Here is a 13,204-nt window from a genome sequence, read left to right on the forward strand (position 1 = left end):
ATGAAAATATTTTTCTTAACATTTTTCTCACAATCTACTGATTTTATTTATTATTTATTTATGTATTTATTTATTGGTGCATTTGTGCAAAAAAGTTATTTTAATTTTAGTATTTGCTTATTACAAAATACATTGGTAAAGCCACATTGAAGTAGTAATAATCAATATTTTTCATGTTTCTGCTTTAAAGGGGATGAATTTACAGAAGGTTTAGATTTTTGTGACATGCTGTTTTCTCTTTATCTATAGACCTAGATTTAGAGCAAACAGTATGGTAATATATATATATACCTCTTAGGACAGCTTTGATTAACTTTTTTGATCCACTTCAAATGTTGACTACTGTATGTGTGTGTGTGTATGTATATATATATATATATATATATAATATAATATATAATATATATATATATATATATATATATATATACATACACACACACACACAATGGTGGTAATAACATTTATTAACAACTTATTTCATATTTTCTCTTAACCTTCTTGTATATTAAGAAAAAAATTTGAATGATTAGTAATTGTTGCTAATTGGCCTGATTAGCTAAGCCCTTATTTCTTATTTAGTGGTACAGTATTGCATGATTTGTAGATTATATTTAATACTTTACACTTAGCAAAAACGTTTGCAATTAGTTTTTAAAAGGTAACATTGCATTCTTACAAAATTAGGAACACAATCAATCTGATCAATGACAGAAATGAACCTTCCCATTATACGGCCATATTTGACTCCTTAAACTTTTTTTAATGCCATTTTTCTAACTTTATTAAATGTATGTCATGTTTTGTGCAAACAAATTTAGATTTATAAACTTCAAAATCACAGCTGTGGTTTTGTTTGGAACTACTTTCATTGATGAAATAAAGCACAGTCAGACAACAGTGTTCCTAAAATATGTCACTTAATATTAACTTTTGTATAAAATCAAAGAAGTATAAAACTGTTGTATAAATTCAATTTCACATTTGCAAACTGCCCCCCTATTTCCAGCCCTATACATCTTTGATTTTTATACAAATATATATATATATATATATATATATATATATATATATGTATAAAAGTAAAGAATTATATATATATATATATATAGAAACAGAAGTGTACGTTTATATACAGTAATATTACTATAGTGAGAATACATGAAAATATGTATAAAAGTAAAGAATTGTTTGAAAAGCTATTGTATACTTCAGGCAAACCGAAACATGCAGTAATTGGGGTAATCTGTCCTTTAAATTTAGCAAAAGAAACTTAATTTTACTGAAGGGAGATGGAAAGATGAGGGGGAGGAGTGTGGGCGAGTATGAATGAAGCTACTGGAGCGAGAGAGAGAGAGAGGGAGAGAGAGAGAGAGAGAGAGAGAGAGAGAGGTGCATTATCAGGACGCACTGAGTGTTTGTCATGTTCCAGCTATTCGAGCATGACGTTTTCTTAAACATTCAGTTAGGAATCCTTCAAGAAGAACAAATTGCAAGGCAGTAGGCTGGTAAGTGGAAGCAGACTTAAGTAAATTCATAATAGGAACTAGTTACAAACACATAATTCCAGTTTGTTTAATGTTTCTTTTATTAATCTACCTGCTGTTCTTTAGTCTTGTGTCTTGTCTCTTTAGAGGTGTTTGGCTGCCATGTAGTGATCTGACTTGTTTTTTGTTGTGTGAATTGGGAGTTTTCACTATCCAAAGTCTCAATGAAGCTCTTGGCAGCTTTGTAAAGTTGACAGATTTTGTGCATGTATTATGTCTCAAACGTGTCATGGCCAAACCATCTCTTGTGTTTATAAAAGCTTTTATAGAGGTTCAGAGGACTCCACAATAAATGTTTTGACATTTTCTCTTAATGTCACGGTATAGCTGGAAATGTTCAATGTGTTCCCGTAAGCAATAATTGCTTGGTCTTTCTTGAGTTTTCAGAAATGATTGTGAATTTGTTTTAAGCACCCACTGTGTGGGATTCGTCTAGAAGCTCAGAATAACACTAATGTGCATTTATGTGCAAATATTACTGTTTTGGGGGGGTATAGGATTGTTGTTAAATTTCAGCTCAGATGCTCACAGATGTGATGGAGCAGGTTGTTTTGACACTGTACTGATCAGTATTATCTAACTGAACTGTCAATAATTCTGATTTACGTCCCTGTTTTCCCAGTAGGTGTGAAGGATTCATCAGGACACAGGAGACTGACACACTGTGGTGGACCGACAGAATCAGGATCACAGCTGGTATAAATGCAATTTTCTCTTTAGCTGGAAGAGGATCACATATCTGAGTGCATCATGGATTTTGTGATGAAGCAAGCACTGGGCGGTAAGTGTCATGTTATCAACCATTAAAAGGCATTTTGCATAACAGATATTTCTACAAAGATGTACCGTATGTGAATTAGTCTCAATTCTAATGTCAGTTTGGTCAAGGCCAATTTAGATTGTATTGATTCTGTATGTAGTATTTATTTGGTTAGTGCTATTTTAGTATCATTAAGATACTATTATGGATTTTATTAAAATATATTTATAATTTTATAGAAAAATGAAAGAAATGTGTGGTGTGGCACTTCTTAATATATATATATATATAAAGCATTGATATGTGACCTGAATTTGATCCCAACTTCTAAAAATCTTTATCAAATGTAATTTTTTCTCCCTTTTGTTTGGAGCATAGATCTTATAAACTAGCATGGCTTAAATCCTGCTTCGTAGCTCTGAGGTAATGGAGCATGATTTACTCACAAAAATCATCCATTATTAAACAGACTTTCCCTTGCCTGATTTTCTCAACCCTTGCAAATTATTCAGAAGCATATAGAATTTCTTCAAGATCCCACAGAGAAGAGTCGGCGTTCAACAGCCTGTAAAAAAACAACCTTTATGTTTGTTGTCTGTCAGTGTGAAAGACCTTTATTAAAGAAAGATGGAAAACAGAAAACGGCAATAAAATGTAATAAAAAATGTGCTTCAGAACAGCCCTGCTTATTAACTCTATCAAAAGCCGCCAGTATTTTTGATCATCTTCTCAAAATTTTAATGCCATTTTGTTTTTATGAATATCTGAAAATGAAATATGCCAAAAGAAAAAACTCTGCTTTTAAAAGTGACATATCATGAAAATCTGACTTTTGAGGTTTTAAGTGCTATTATAAGGTCCCCGGTGCATCTACCAACCAAGGAAATCTGAAAAAGATTAACCCAGTAACTTTGTTTTGGTAAGCCTTTTTCTGCAAGTGTCGACCGCGTCTGATTTGGCTCCCCTAGTGACGGCACAAAGGGATCTCATTATAATATTACCGCCCCTTAATCTGTAAGTTTCCACCCACGGCTCCTTCATTTTGATTTTGCAAGTGACAACGGTGTACCAGCTCTAATGCCATGCCTTATTAATCATTCTCAGATTCCTTTCTCTTTGTGTAAGATATTTTATTCAAGATGTTTTAGAGACTGTATGAAACACTAGCAGTGCTTGTGTTATAAAAAAAAACAAGTGACCTATTTAACTACTACTACTACTACTACTTTACTGTTATAAAAGAATTTAATTAATATGCTAATTTCCTGAGCTCTGATAATTCACGTATCATTAAGTATTAGGCTGTTTCCAGAGATACTGGAATACAGCTCGGCCGCTGTGCCATCGTTAGGCAGAACCCATATTTGCTCTTCCATCCATAACCATCACTGCTGTTCCTGCCAAGTGCTTTGATGTAAAGCCATGAAGTATCTGATAGAGGGATGTAGCTCTTTTGTTATGCTAACCATCCTCTGTGTGGCTTTAAACAGACAACAGGACTACATTCAGTGGCCTCTTACTTTAAGCTCTCAGGAACGGCAGTTGCATTGTGTTTTTAGAACAATTAATCTGAAGAATGTTTACAGCTTAAAGTTAAAGTCTATTTTTTGTTAGGTTTTTTTTTTTGTTGTTGTTGGTATTTTTATTTAGTGTTTGAACATCCTGACTGGCCTGACACCAGCAGCTCAACCAATGGTGTGATATATATTAGATTATATTAGAATATTATATCACTTAAACTAGGTATTTTTTATTGACAAATTGCTTCTTAAAAAAAAATAAAAAAATTAAACCTTAATTAATGTAGTTTGTAAAAAATAAAAAAATAAATAAAGTAAATGATAACAATAAATACAGCAAAAAATCTAATCTGTATTTTTCAGTAAATACATATTAACATCCTGAAAAATAAAGGATAAATATATAAAAGCAAAAGATAATATTAAATTACTCAAATTAGTTGTTTTTTCTTATTGGTGAAAAAAAAAAAAAAACCTCCATTATTTCAGTTTGTAAAAAAATGCCAGAGGGTAAAAAAATAAGTGAAAAGATATTAAATTACTCTAAATTTTTCTTTTATATAGGTTTTTCATTAAGATATATTTTATATATCTTTCATATATACAGACTATAATATATTTAAAGGATGTAATATCCTTAATATCTTATAATTTTAGACAATTTTTTTATTGTGCTAGAAAAAAGAACAAAAATACTTTTTGCAGGTTGTTAATTATCGATCCAGAAGCTTTGGTTTGGTGGGCTTTGAATAACCTGAGGCAACAGAAACAAAAAGACTTTATACAGTCCTTGTGGACCATGGGAAACCTGCAGCTTGACATGATATGAGCTCTGTTATGCCAGCTCAAGCTGTCCTCGACACACACACACACACAGACACACACACACACAGACAGACACACACACACACAGACAGACAGTTAAAGGCCACTTTAAAGGCCACAAGTGTACTTCGCCACTCCTTTCCTCTTCAGTGTCCGGAGTGTCATACAGAAGCAATTAAACACATGTGAAGAAAATGATGCTGGATTTCAAATGCACTCTCATACATTATAAATGACTGCCATTAATAATGAATGAGTGTACAGTTGCTTGTAGAGACACGTTGTGCACAGCCATTATGCAAATGATTAATGACTTACAGCAATAGTACAGCATTTGCCATCAAATCTTGCTGAGACCGTTCACATCAGTCTGTATGATTCTCAACACAACTGGTTTTTGCGTTTTATGGTTAGAGTGTTCCTTCGAGGTAGTTGCAAACACAGCCATTTCTTAAGAGCATTTATTGCTGCACTACCCATAATGTTTGCTGAAACCAAAACATGATGTAGAATACACAGCGTGATAGGTAGAGCTGCACCAATGAAACAGATGGCAGAGAGAGGAGTGGCACATGCATCATTCTGCTGGCTCTGTTTGCCTTTCTTCATTTTGGCTTCAGTATATCATCATATAAGGAGGTCGCGCAGTGCAAAACGTGATCAGTCTCTCTTTGAAATTTGTGATTTAAATATAGAATTACAGTAGCATTCAAAGTATGGTGCTTTTAAAAGAAGCCTCTTACGTTCACTAAGGTTGTATTTGTATCATCTAAAAATCCAGTAAAAATAGTCAAATTGCAAAAAATGACTGTGTTCTATTTGAATATATTATAAAATGTAATTTCTTTCCGTGACGGCAAAGTTTTCAATATTGAAAACAGTTAAACTACTTAATATTTTTGTTTTTAACCTTGATATATTTTTTTCTGGATCCTTTGATGTATACAAAGTACAAAGTGCACAGCATTTATTTAAAAAAGAAAAAAAAGAAAATTTCACCTAAGAATGCTGCAAAACATGTTCTTAATTAGTATTTTTGTCTTGTTTTTGACTCAACATCCTTTAAACAACGTATACTGTACTTGAGAAGGTAAATATTGTAAGAAATAGCATGATAATAGATATCTAAATATATTAGTATTTGTCTTACCTGATTGGCATATATTTCTTTCTCTATTTTATTAAAGTTAAACTTACTTTATTGTTTGTTTGATTGTTTTTTAAAGAAATTAATACATTTATTCAGCCAGGCTGCTTTAAATATATTTTTATATTTTATGTAGTTATTTATTTATTTATTTATGAATTTTCTGTTCATGAAAGAATAATGGAAAAAAAAAACTATCAAAGTAACCTTTGAAAAATATGGACTTTTAGACATTAATTTGTGTATATGCTTCTCTGAAACAGGACAAAAAAAAAAAAACTCATTTTAAAAAATGTACATATTTATTTTACAATTTAAGATGACTGTTTTCCAAGTGTTTTCAGGATTCTTTCATGAACAGAAAATGTAAAAAAAAAAATAAGAAGAAAGAAAGAAAGAAAGAAAGAAAGAAAGAAATAGAAATCTTCTGTAACATTATGAAAAGAAAAGAAAATCTGAGCTCAGACTTTTGAATGATAGTGTGACTAATATTTCAGTATATGTCATTGAAAACTACTTATGATGTCTTTGCTCTTTATTGCACAGGGGCCACCAAAGACATGGGGAAGATGTTAGGTGGAGAGGAAGAGAAGGACCCTGATGCCCAGAAGAAGGAGGAAGAGAGGCAGGAGGCGCTCAGACAACAAGAAGAGGAGCGAAAGGCCAAACATGCTCGTATGGAGGCCGAGAGGGAAAAGGTCAGACAGGCCATTCGAGATAAGGTACGCTTTCCACATTTCCCCTCCACTTCAGCTCCCTGTGACCGCTGATTAGACTAGAGACAGGACGTTTGACTGAATTGATAAACATGGCAGCGTTTGCTAATTGCTAATCAATTTCAAACTAAAGCAGGATGAAGCTATTATACCTTGATGACAGGATTCAATGATTAATATGTGTGTGGGAATAACACATCAAATCAAAATCTCCATTACACTTTAATGAAATGTCTTTAATGAGGTCTTAATGACAGCTAATTACTGCTAATTGAACAGCTCCTTCTTAAGAGAGGAAAGTAGCGTTTGTGTAAGCCAGAAGTATAAAGTCATTACAGGATCATGAGAAGCACCATGAGAACATCTGGACACATATTTAAAGTGATAGTTCACCCAAAAATGAAATTCTGTTATTATTTATCCACCCTCATGTCAGTCCAAACACAATAGAAGATATTTTGAGAACTTTTGGTAACCAAACCGTTTCGGTTCCCATCGACTTCCATTGTGTGGACAAAAAATACAATGGAAGTCAATGGGAACTGAAACAATTTGGTTACCAACATTCTTCAAAATATCTTCTTTCATGTTCCACATAAGAAGTACAATTAATGACTCAATAAATATGAAAGAAAACGTACATATCAAACTCCTTAAACTGCCTAGATATGAGCTACTGATACTTACTCATAATGTATTGTTTTCTCTCTTAAATTTTCCTTCCTAAAAAATCCTACCACTTCTGTACATTTGTTCTTCCAAAGTCTTCCAATTTTATGAAACATCACACGCCAGCCACTAGTCATGTGACTATAATTACACAGAAAATGGAAAGGCCACACAATTAGTTTAATTTGACATTTTATGATTATGATTCATTATTAGCTTTTCATCACCTCACGAACCCCAGTTTGGGAAAACTAAAACCACACCCACCTGAACCTAAAACCAACAATAAAAAATCCCAAAAAACATCATATTTTTTGTTTGGTTAAAGTTAATAGAGAATATCTCATGATTTTTTTCTTTGTTTTTCTTGCACATGAAATCAGCGCCTATAAACGTGAGGGTGAATAAATGATGACTATCCCTGTAAGGCCAATATGATATATAAGGGCAACAGCTAAATCCTACTACAAGATCAATGTTTTAATGTTTGGCCTTTATAGCCTGAAGAAATCATGAATGTACAATACAAAATAGCTTTTTTATATGGAGTTTCAGTCTTAAAACACAGCAATGGTCTTAAAGTTCATAAATGAACCCAAAATAGGGCAACTAAGATTATATCACTATTTGATCAAAAATAAAGCAGGAATTGATCATCTGTTTTTCTGTTAGTTGCATTATATAGAATATTATATATCAACTTAATTCTATTGTGGTATATAGTAAAGTAATCTTGGTAATTTTGGTAAAGTGACAATAAAGATGTTTGCGAAAAGTTTTCTATTTTAAATAAATGCTGTGCTTTTGAACTTTCGATTCATTCAGAAATCCTGAAAAAAATGTTACATGCTTTCTACAAAAAATATGAAGCAGCTCAACGGTTTTCAACATTGATGATGATAATAAGTGCTTCTAGAGCAGCAAATCGGCATATTCTAATGATTTCTGGAGGGTCATGTGACACTGTAATAATGCTGAAAATTAATCTTCGAATAAATTACATTTAAAAAATATATTCAAATAGAAAACAGTTCATTTAAACAGCAATAATATTTCACAATATTACTTAACTGTATTTTTGATCAAATAGTATTATACAATATATCATATAGCATAGCATTTTATTTATTTTATTTGATTTTATCCAAAAATAAAATTCAGTAGAGCTATGAGAAATGGCATCATTAGAACATTTTCAATAGTCCACTACTCCTTTTCTTCTCATGTTTAATTTAGGGCTGTCAAATGATTAATCACGATTAATCACATCAAAAATAAAAGTTTTGTTTACATAATATATGTATGTGTACAGGGTATATTTATTATGTATATATAAATACACACACATAAATTATATATTTAGAAAATATTTACATGTATATACATTTATATATTTATATTCTTATATTTTATATTATTATAAATATATTTAATATATATAAACAGAACATATTCTTCTTAAATATATACATGCATGTGTGTGTATTTATATATACATAATAAATATACACAGTATACACACATATATTATGTAAACAAAACTTTTATTTTGGATGTGATTAATCGTGATTAATCATTTGACAGCCCTAGTTTAATTACAACTTCATATTGTATGTATGTTTATATAGTATGGACTAAAGAAGAAAGAAGAGAAGGAAGCAGAGGAGAAAGCGGCTATGGAACAAGCGTGCGAAGGCTCCTTGACTCGCCCCAAAAAGGCCATCCCAGCAGGCTGCGGGGCGGATGACGACGAGGACGAGGAGAGCATCCTGGACACCGTTCTCAAATTCCTGCCTGGACCTCTGCAGGACATGTTTAAAAAGTAACAGACACAAAGCTGTTTCTCAAGGAAAGTGGATGAGGGGGGATTTTTGCCAAACAGGTGAAAGGCTTTTCACTGCCTTGACGGAATTTAATGGATAGATACACAAATCATAACCCGACAACGTTTGGTCTTTTCACTGCCATTCAGGTTCAAATTGTTTACACTTTCTATAGATCTCTGTGTTTGTTTACTGATCACCAGGGTCTCTGACGCTGCCTTAGGTACTCAACGATCAGCCCCACGATAACAGCACATTGATACTGAGCTCTGGCACTGGGAATATGATGCTTACTTAGATTTATTTATTTAAAACACAGTGGGCTCAGAGCATTTTAAAACTGTAGCTTGATATAACTGCCCCTTCTTTCACAGAAGAATTATCAGTGAAAGCCGTATGCTTTCAGTAGTTGCATCTGATGAATCACATTTGCCATCAGTGAATTTGATGATACGCTGCCATATTTAAATATGGGAGATGCTGATATACTGTCTTAGATGTGCCACGTTAGACCACCTGAATGCTCAAATGGTTTACAGCCTGGCAGTTCTCATTTATCTGTGACGTGTTGTTATTTATTTATTTTGATTCTTTCTCTAGTTTTGTTAGTGTGAAATAGAACTTGAAATGACCTCAAGTAATATTCACATTAGCTTGCCAGCAAAAGATCAGGAAAAGTTCAGTAAGTGTCTCTGATTATCATTTTACAATTAAAAGTTATTCAAGATCTCAAAACCATATTCAGTCAGTGTTTCACAGCAAATTCATCATTTTCAAAGCATGCACATCTGATGTTAGATCACTCACACACACAAGACAATCAGAAATTAAGTGGTCTCATACTAAAATGAAAAAATTATCGTTTTATGTTTGTTATTTGTAGGTTTCACGTCAAAATTTTATTTAAACATGGCTCACAAAAATATTTGGGATGTTCTGCAATGTTAGAAAACCTGCCTTAGCTGGATATTATGTAAAGGTCTGACCTGACTTGTAATGCGCTTTAAAAAAAAAAAAAAAAAAAAAAAAAATTAGGTAATTGTAACATTAAAAAGCATAAAAAAAAAAAAAAAAAAAAACAAGCCTACATCTAGAGTATAATGAATTTAGTATTATTGCATAAAGTGCAGGCATTGTTTTATACTGAAGCAAGTTTCCTCCATGCATTAAAAATAATAATAATAAAAAAAATATATAAAAGGTAATTGCATCTTTTTATCTCACAATTCACACTTTGTTTCTCACAATTCAGAATTGCAAGATGTAAACTTGGTATTGCAAGAAAACAAGTTTTTCAGAATTCTAAAAAATTCAGGGTCAGCATGAAATAAAAATAATAATAGTAATGTGATTGTGACTTTTTAATCTCAATATTATTTTTTCCTTGCAATTGTGGGTATATATTTTGCAAATATGTCTTTTCATCTCAGAATTGTCAAGGGAAAAAAGTCAGAATTGTGAGATATAAACTCAAAATTGCAAACAAAATAAAAACAAAACACCGCAAAAAAAAAATAAATGAACCATGAATAACGGCCTTATTTGAATAGTTATGTAAAGATAAAACATTGCAATTACCTGGAAATTATGGAAAGGGGCTTCCATAGTTTTAGAAAAGAATTATTAGTCAATGAAAATGCATGCTAAATTAATACTAAGAATGCGTGAGCTTCAATCACAACAGTAAAAACCAAAGAGAGAATAAACTGCAATTATACATGTTAGTACAGCACTGACAGTTCAAGAAACAGCATGTTAAATGATCTATTACAACAATAATATTTTGAGAACCATTATATTCACACATCTGATCATCAACATTCATTCCTGCTGTGAACACACAATATATCAACATGTATCATTTATAAAAATACTGCCCAAAATATTCTTCTTACTGCTGGCAACTTCTGGTGTGGGGTTACAAATATGATAACTTCAGGCTTTTTTATTTACTTTAATTATTAATGTTTTTTATGTTAAGCATTTAGTAAACACTGCCATTTGATAAACATGTTGGACACATATTTTGGGGAGGTATAAATGTTTACATATGAAACCTGGGCTAAAGACGCAAACTTATTTTGTATAGTAATGCCCAAATGGGTATTGTATTGCATGATGGGAAATATAAACCCAGCGATAAGTTTTCATTGCAAAAAGTGAGTAGTTGTATGTTTTCCAATCAATGTGTCCCTTTTTAAACTCTGTTAGCAAATGATATGCCTACAGGAATGTGTCCGTACCCATTAGGCTGGTTGTTCTGTGATCAAAATGCTTTGAAGATTGTAAAGTTTGTTAAAAAAAAAATCTTAGTAAGAACAGGATGACATACTTTAGAATAACACATGCTACTCTCAAGTAGACTTTAATTTTAGCAGTACGCAAGTACGTTTTTTTAAATTCAACTATAAAGAAAGAATGAGATTGACTTTTTCATTTTTGTAGTGCTAAGAGGTTTTTCACTAGTCAAAGCCATATTGTTAGACTGCAATAATTAATGAAAAAATAATCATCTTGTAGTCATGCATCTGTAAAAATATGTCGATATCTATTTAACTCTTCATAGTACATGTCAGAAAGTGTATATACTTTACGTAGAGAGAGAGAGAGAATCTTTAAAAAGATTGCTACTGTAGTACGGTCTACTGTATGTTCTCAATGTAAGTGTGTATTTATGTGCGTCTGTACTTGTTATTCATGTTGTACGGTTGATGTGTTTTATGTGTGTACAGTCTAAAGCAGGCTGTGTCTGCTGTCGTGAAGACGGTGGTATCGGGGTATGTATAGGAGTCCTAATGTTCATGTGTGCATGCAGATAAACTTTGCATTAAATACCAAATCCGAGTGTCAGGTTGTACCTGTTTATGTATCACTGTCCCTGCAACAGAAGCCACACCCTTTATCCAGGGATTAGTTCCCATCGGTCTAATGGGATGTGTTTAATTATCAGGCCTATCATTCAGGTTGTTTGGTTGACAGAACGGAGAGATCATTTCAAAACCATTACAGCTACTACTCAACTAGGCTAATTTCTAGTCGTTTATCATTCGCAACTTGATCTCAGACAAAAAATGTGATATTATATTAGGTGTACTACCAATATACCTCTTGGCATAAAAGACATTCTTGCATTGTGCTGCCACAATGCAGTGGTTAATCACTTCATGACATTTAAACACACAAAATCACCCTAAAAAGTATTTGGACACTTTTGGTTGTACTTAAATGTCATTAGATTTGAAATATCAAACCAAGTGCCATCTGCAAACAATTTAGTCTAGACCCTGAAGTTCAGTTCATCACGGTTCATCATTAGTACATCATCTAATGTTGTTGAGTTTTTTTTTGTTTTTTGTTTTTTTCATGTTATACAGTGCACAAAGAAATTCATACATTTAAGTGCAGCTCACCTGTTCAAATACTTTTTGAGGTCACAGTATAAAGTAGTTTCCCACAGAATCAAAACACTTTAGGTGTCGATTTCCACTTTAATGATACTTCCATCGTTTCATATGTATCACAGACATATTTGGAATTTTCATTTTATGTAATTCTTCTATTACATGAAGATTCAATAGTAAAAGGGTAAAAGGGCTGACTGTGTTGGTGATTCTGTGATCTTTAAGATGCTATCAGACTGGAGATGTCCAGCAGTAGAAAACTAACCATTTATGGATCTGGAATGATGTTAATGCTGACATCTGGAGCATGTGAGTTTGGTTGAACATATCGGCTTATTGGAATAGTTTGACCAAAAATTTAAATGTACTCAACCGTTAGCCCATCTAAGATGAAGATGAGTTTGTTTCTTCATCGGAACAGATTTGTAGAAATGTAGCATTACATCACTTGCTCACCAATGGATCCTCTGCAGTGAATGGGTGCCGTCAGAATGAGAGTCCAAACAGCTGATAAAAACATCACAATAATCCACAAGTAATCCACAGCACTCCAGTCCATCAGTTAATGTCTTGTGAAGCAAAACGCTGCATACTAGTGAAAAACAATTAGTATTTTTCCTCTCACATGAAAATCCACCAACATATTTGTAAAGGTGATCGATCTGTGCATATTTCTCTCCTGATTCAGATTTGTAGAAATCAATATTTCGGTAGAGGACTCATATTTTAGCTTCTCCAGATGTTAACTGATGGACTGGAGTGGTGTGGATTACTTGTGGATTGTTGTGATGTTTTT

The 13,204-nt window shown here is 32.5% G+C and overlaps 1 protein-coding gene across 4 annotated transcripts in view; it reads left to right on the forward strand.

Moving 5' to 3' along the window:
- Positions 1 to 10,489, forward strand: part of cplx2 (complexin 2) — a 31,717-nt gene extending 21,228 nt beyond the window's left edge. Inside the window, exons 1-4 of one of the 4 annotated variants that reach the window (XM_042738596.1) lie at positions 1,363 to 1,508; positions 2,170 to 2,328; positions 6,346 to 6,521; positions 8,813 to 10,489. In XM_042738596.1, the coding sequence (XP_042594530.1) occupies positions 2,298 to 2,328; positions 6,346 to 6,521; positions 8,813 to 9,010 (405 nt within the window). In that variant the 5' untranslated portion in view covers positions 1,363 to 1,508; positions 2,170 to 2,297 and the 3' untranslated portion in view covers positions 9,011 to 10,489. Of the gene's footprint in view, positions 1 to 1,362; positions 1,509 to 2,169; positions 2,329 to 6,345; positions 6,522 to 8,812 lie in introns of those variants that run through there. The other 3 variants (XM_042738599.1, XM_042738597.1, XM_042738598.1) reach the window with 3 other exon arrangements.
- Positions 10,490 to 13,204: the final 2,715 nt, after the last annotated feature.

Source organism: Cyprinus carpio, chromosome B14 (assembly GCF_018340385.1).
Source record: "Cyprinus carpio isolate SPL01 chromosome B14, ASM1834038v1, whole genome shotgun sequence".
Lineage (NCBI taxonomy): Eukaryota > Metazoa > Chordata > Actinopteri > Cypriniformes > Cyprinidae > Cyprinus > Cyprinus carpio.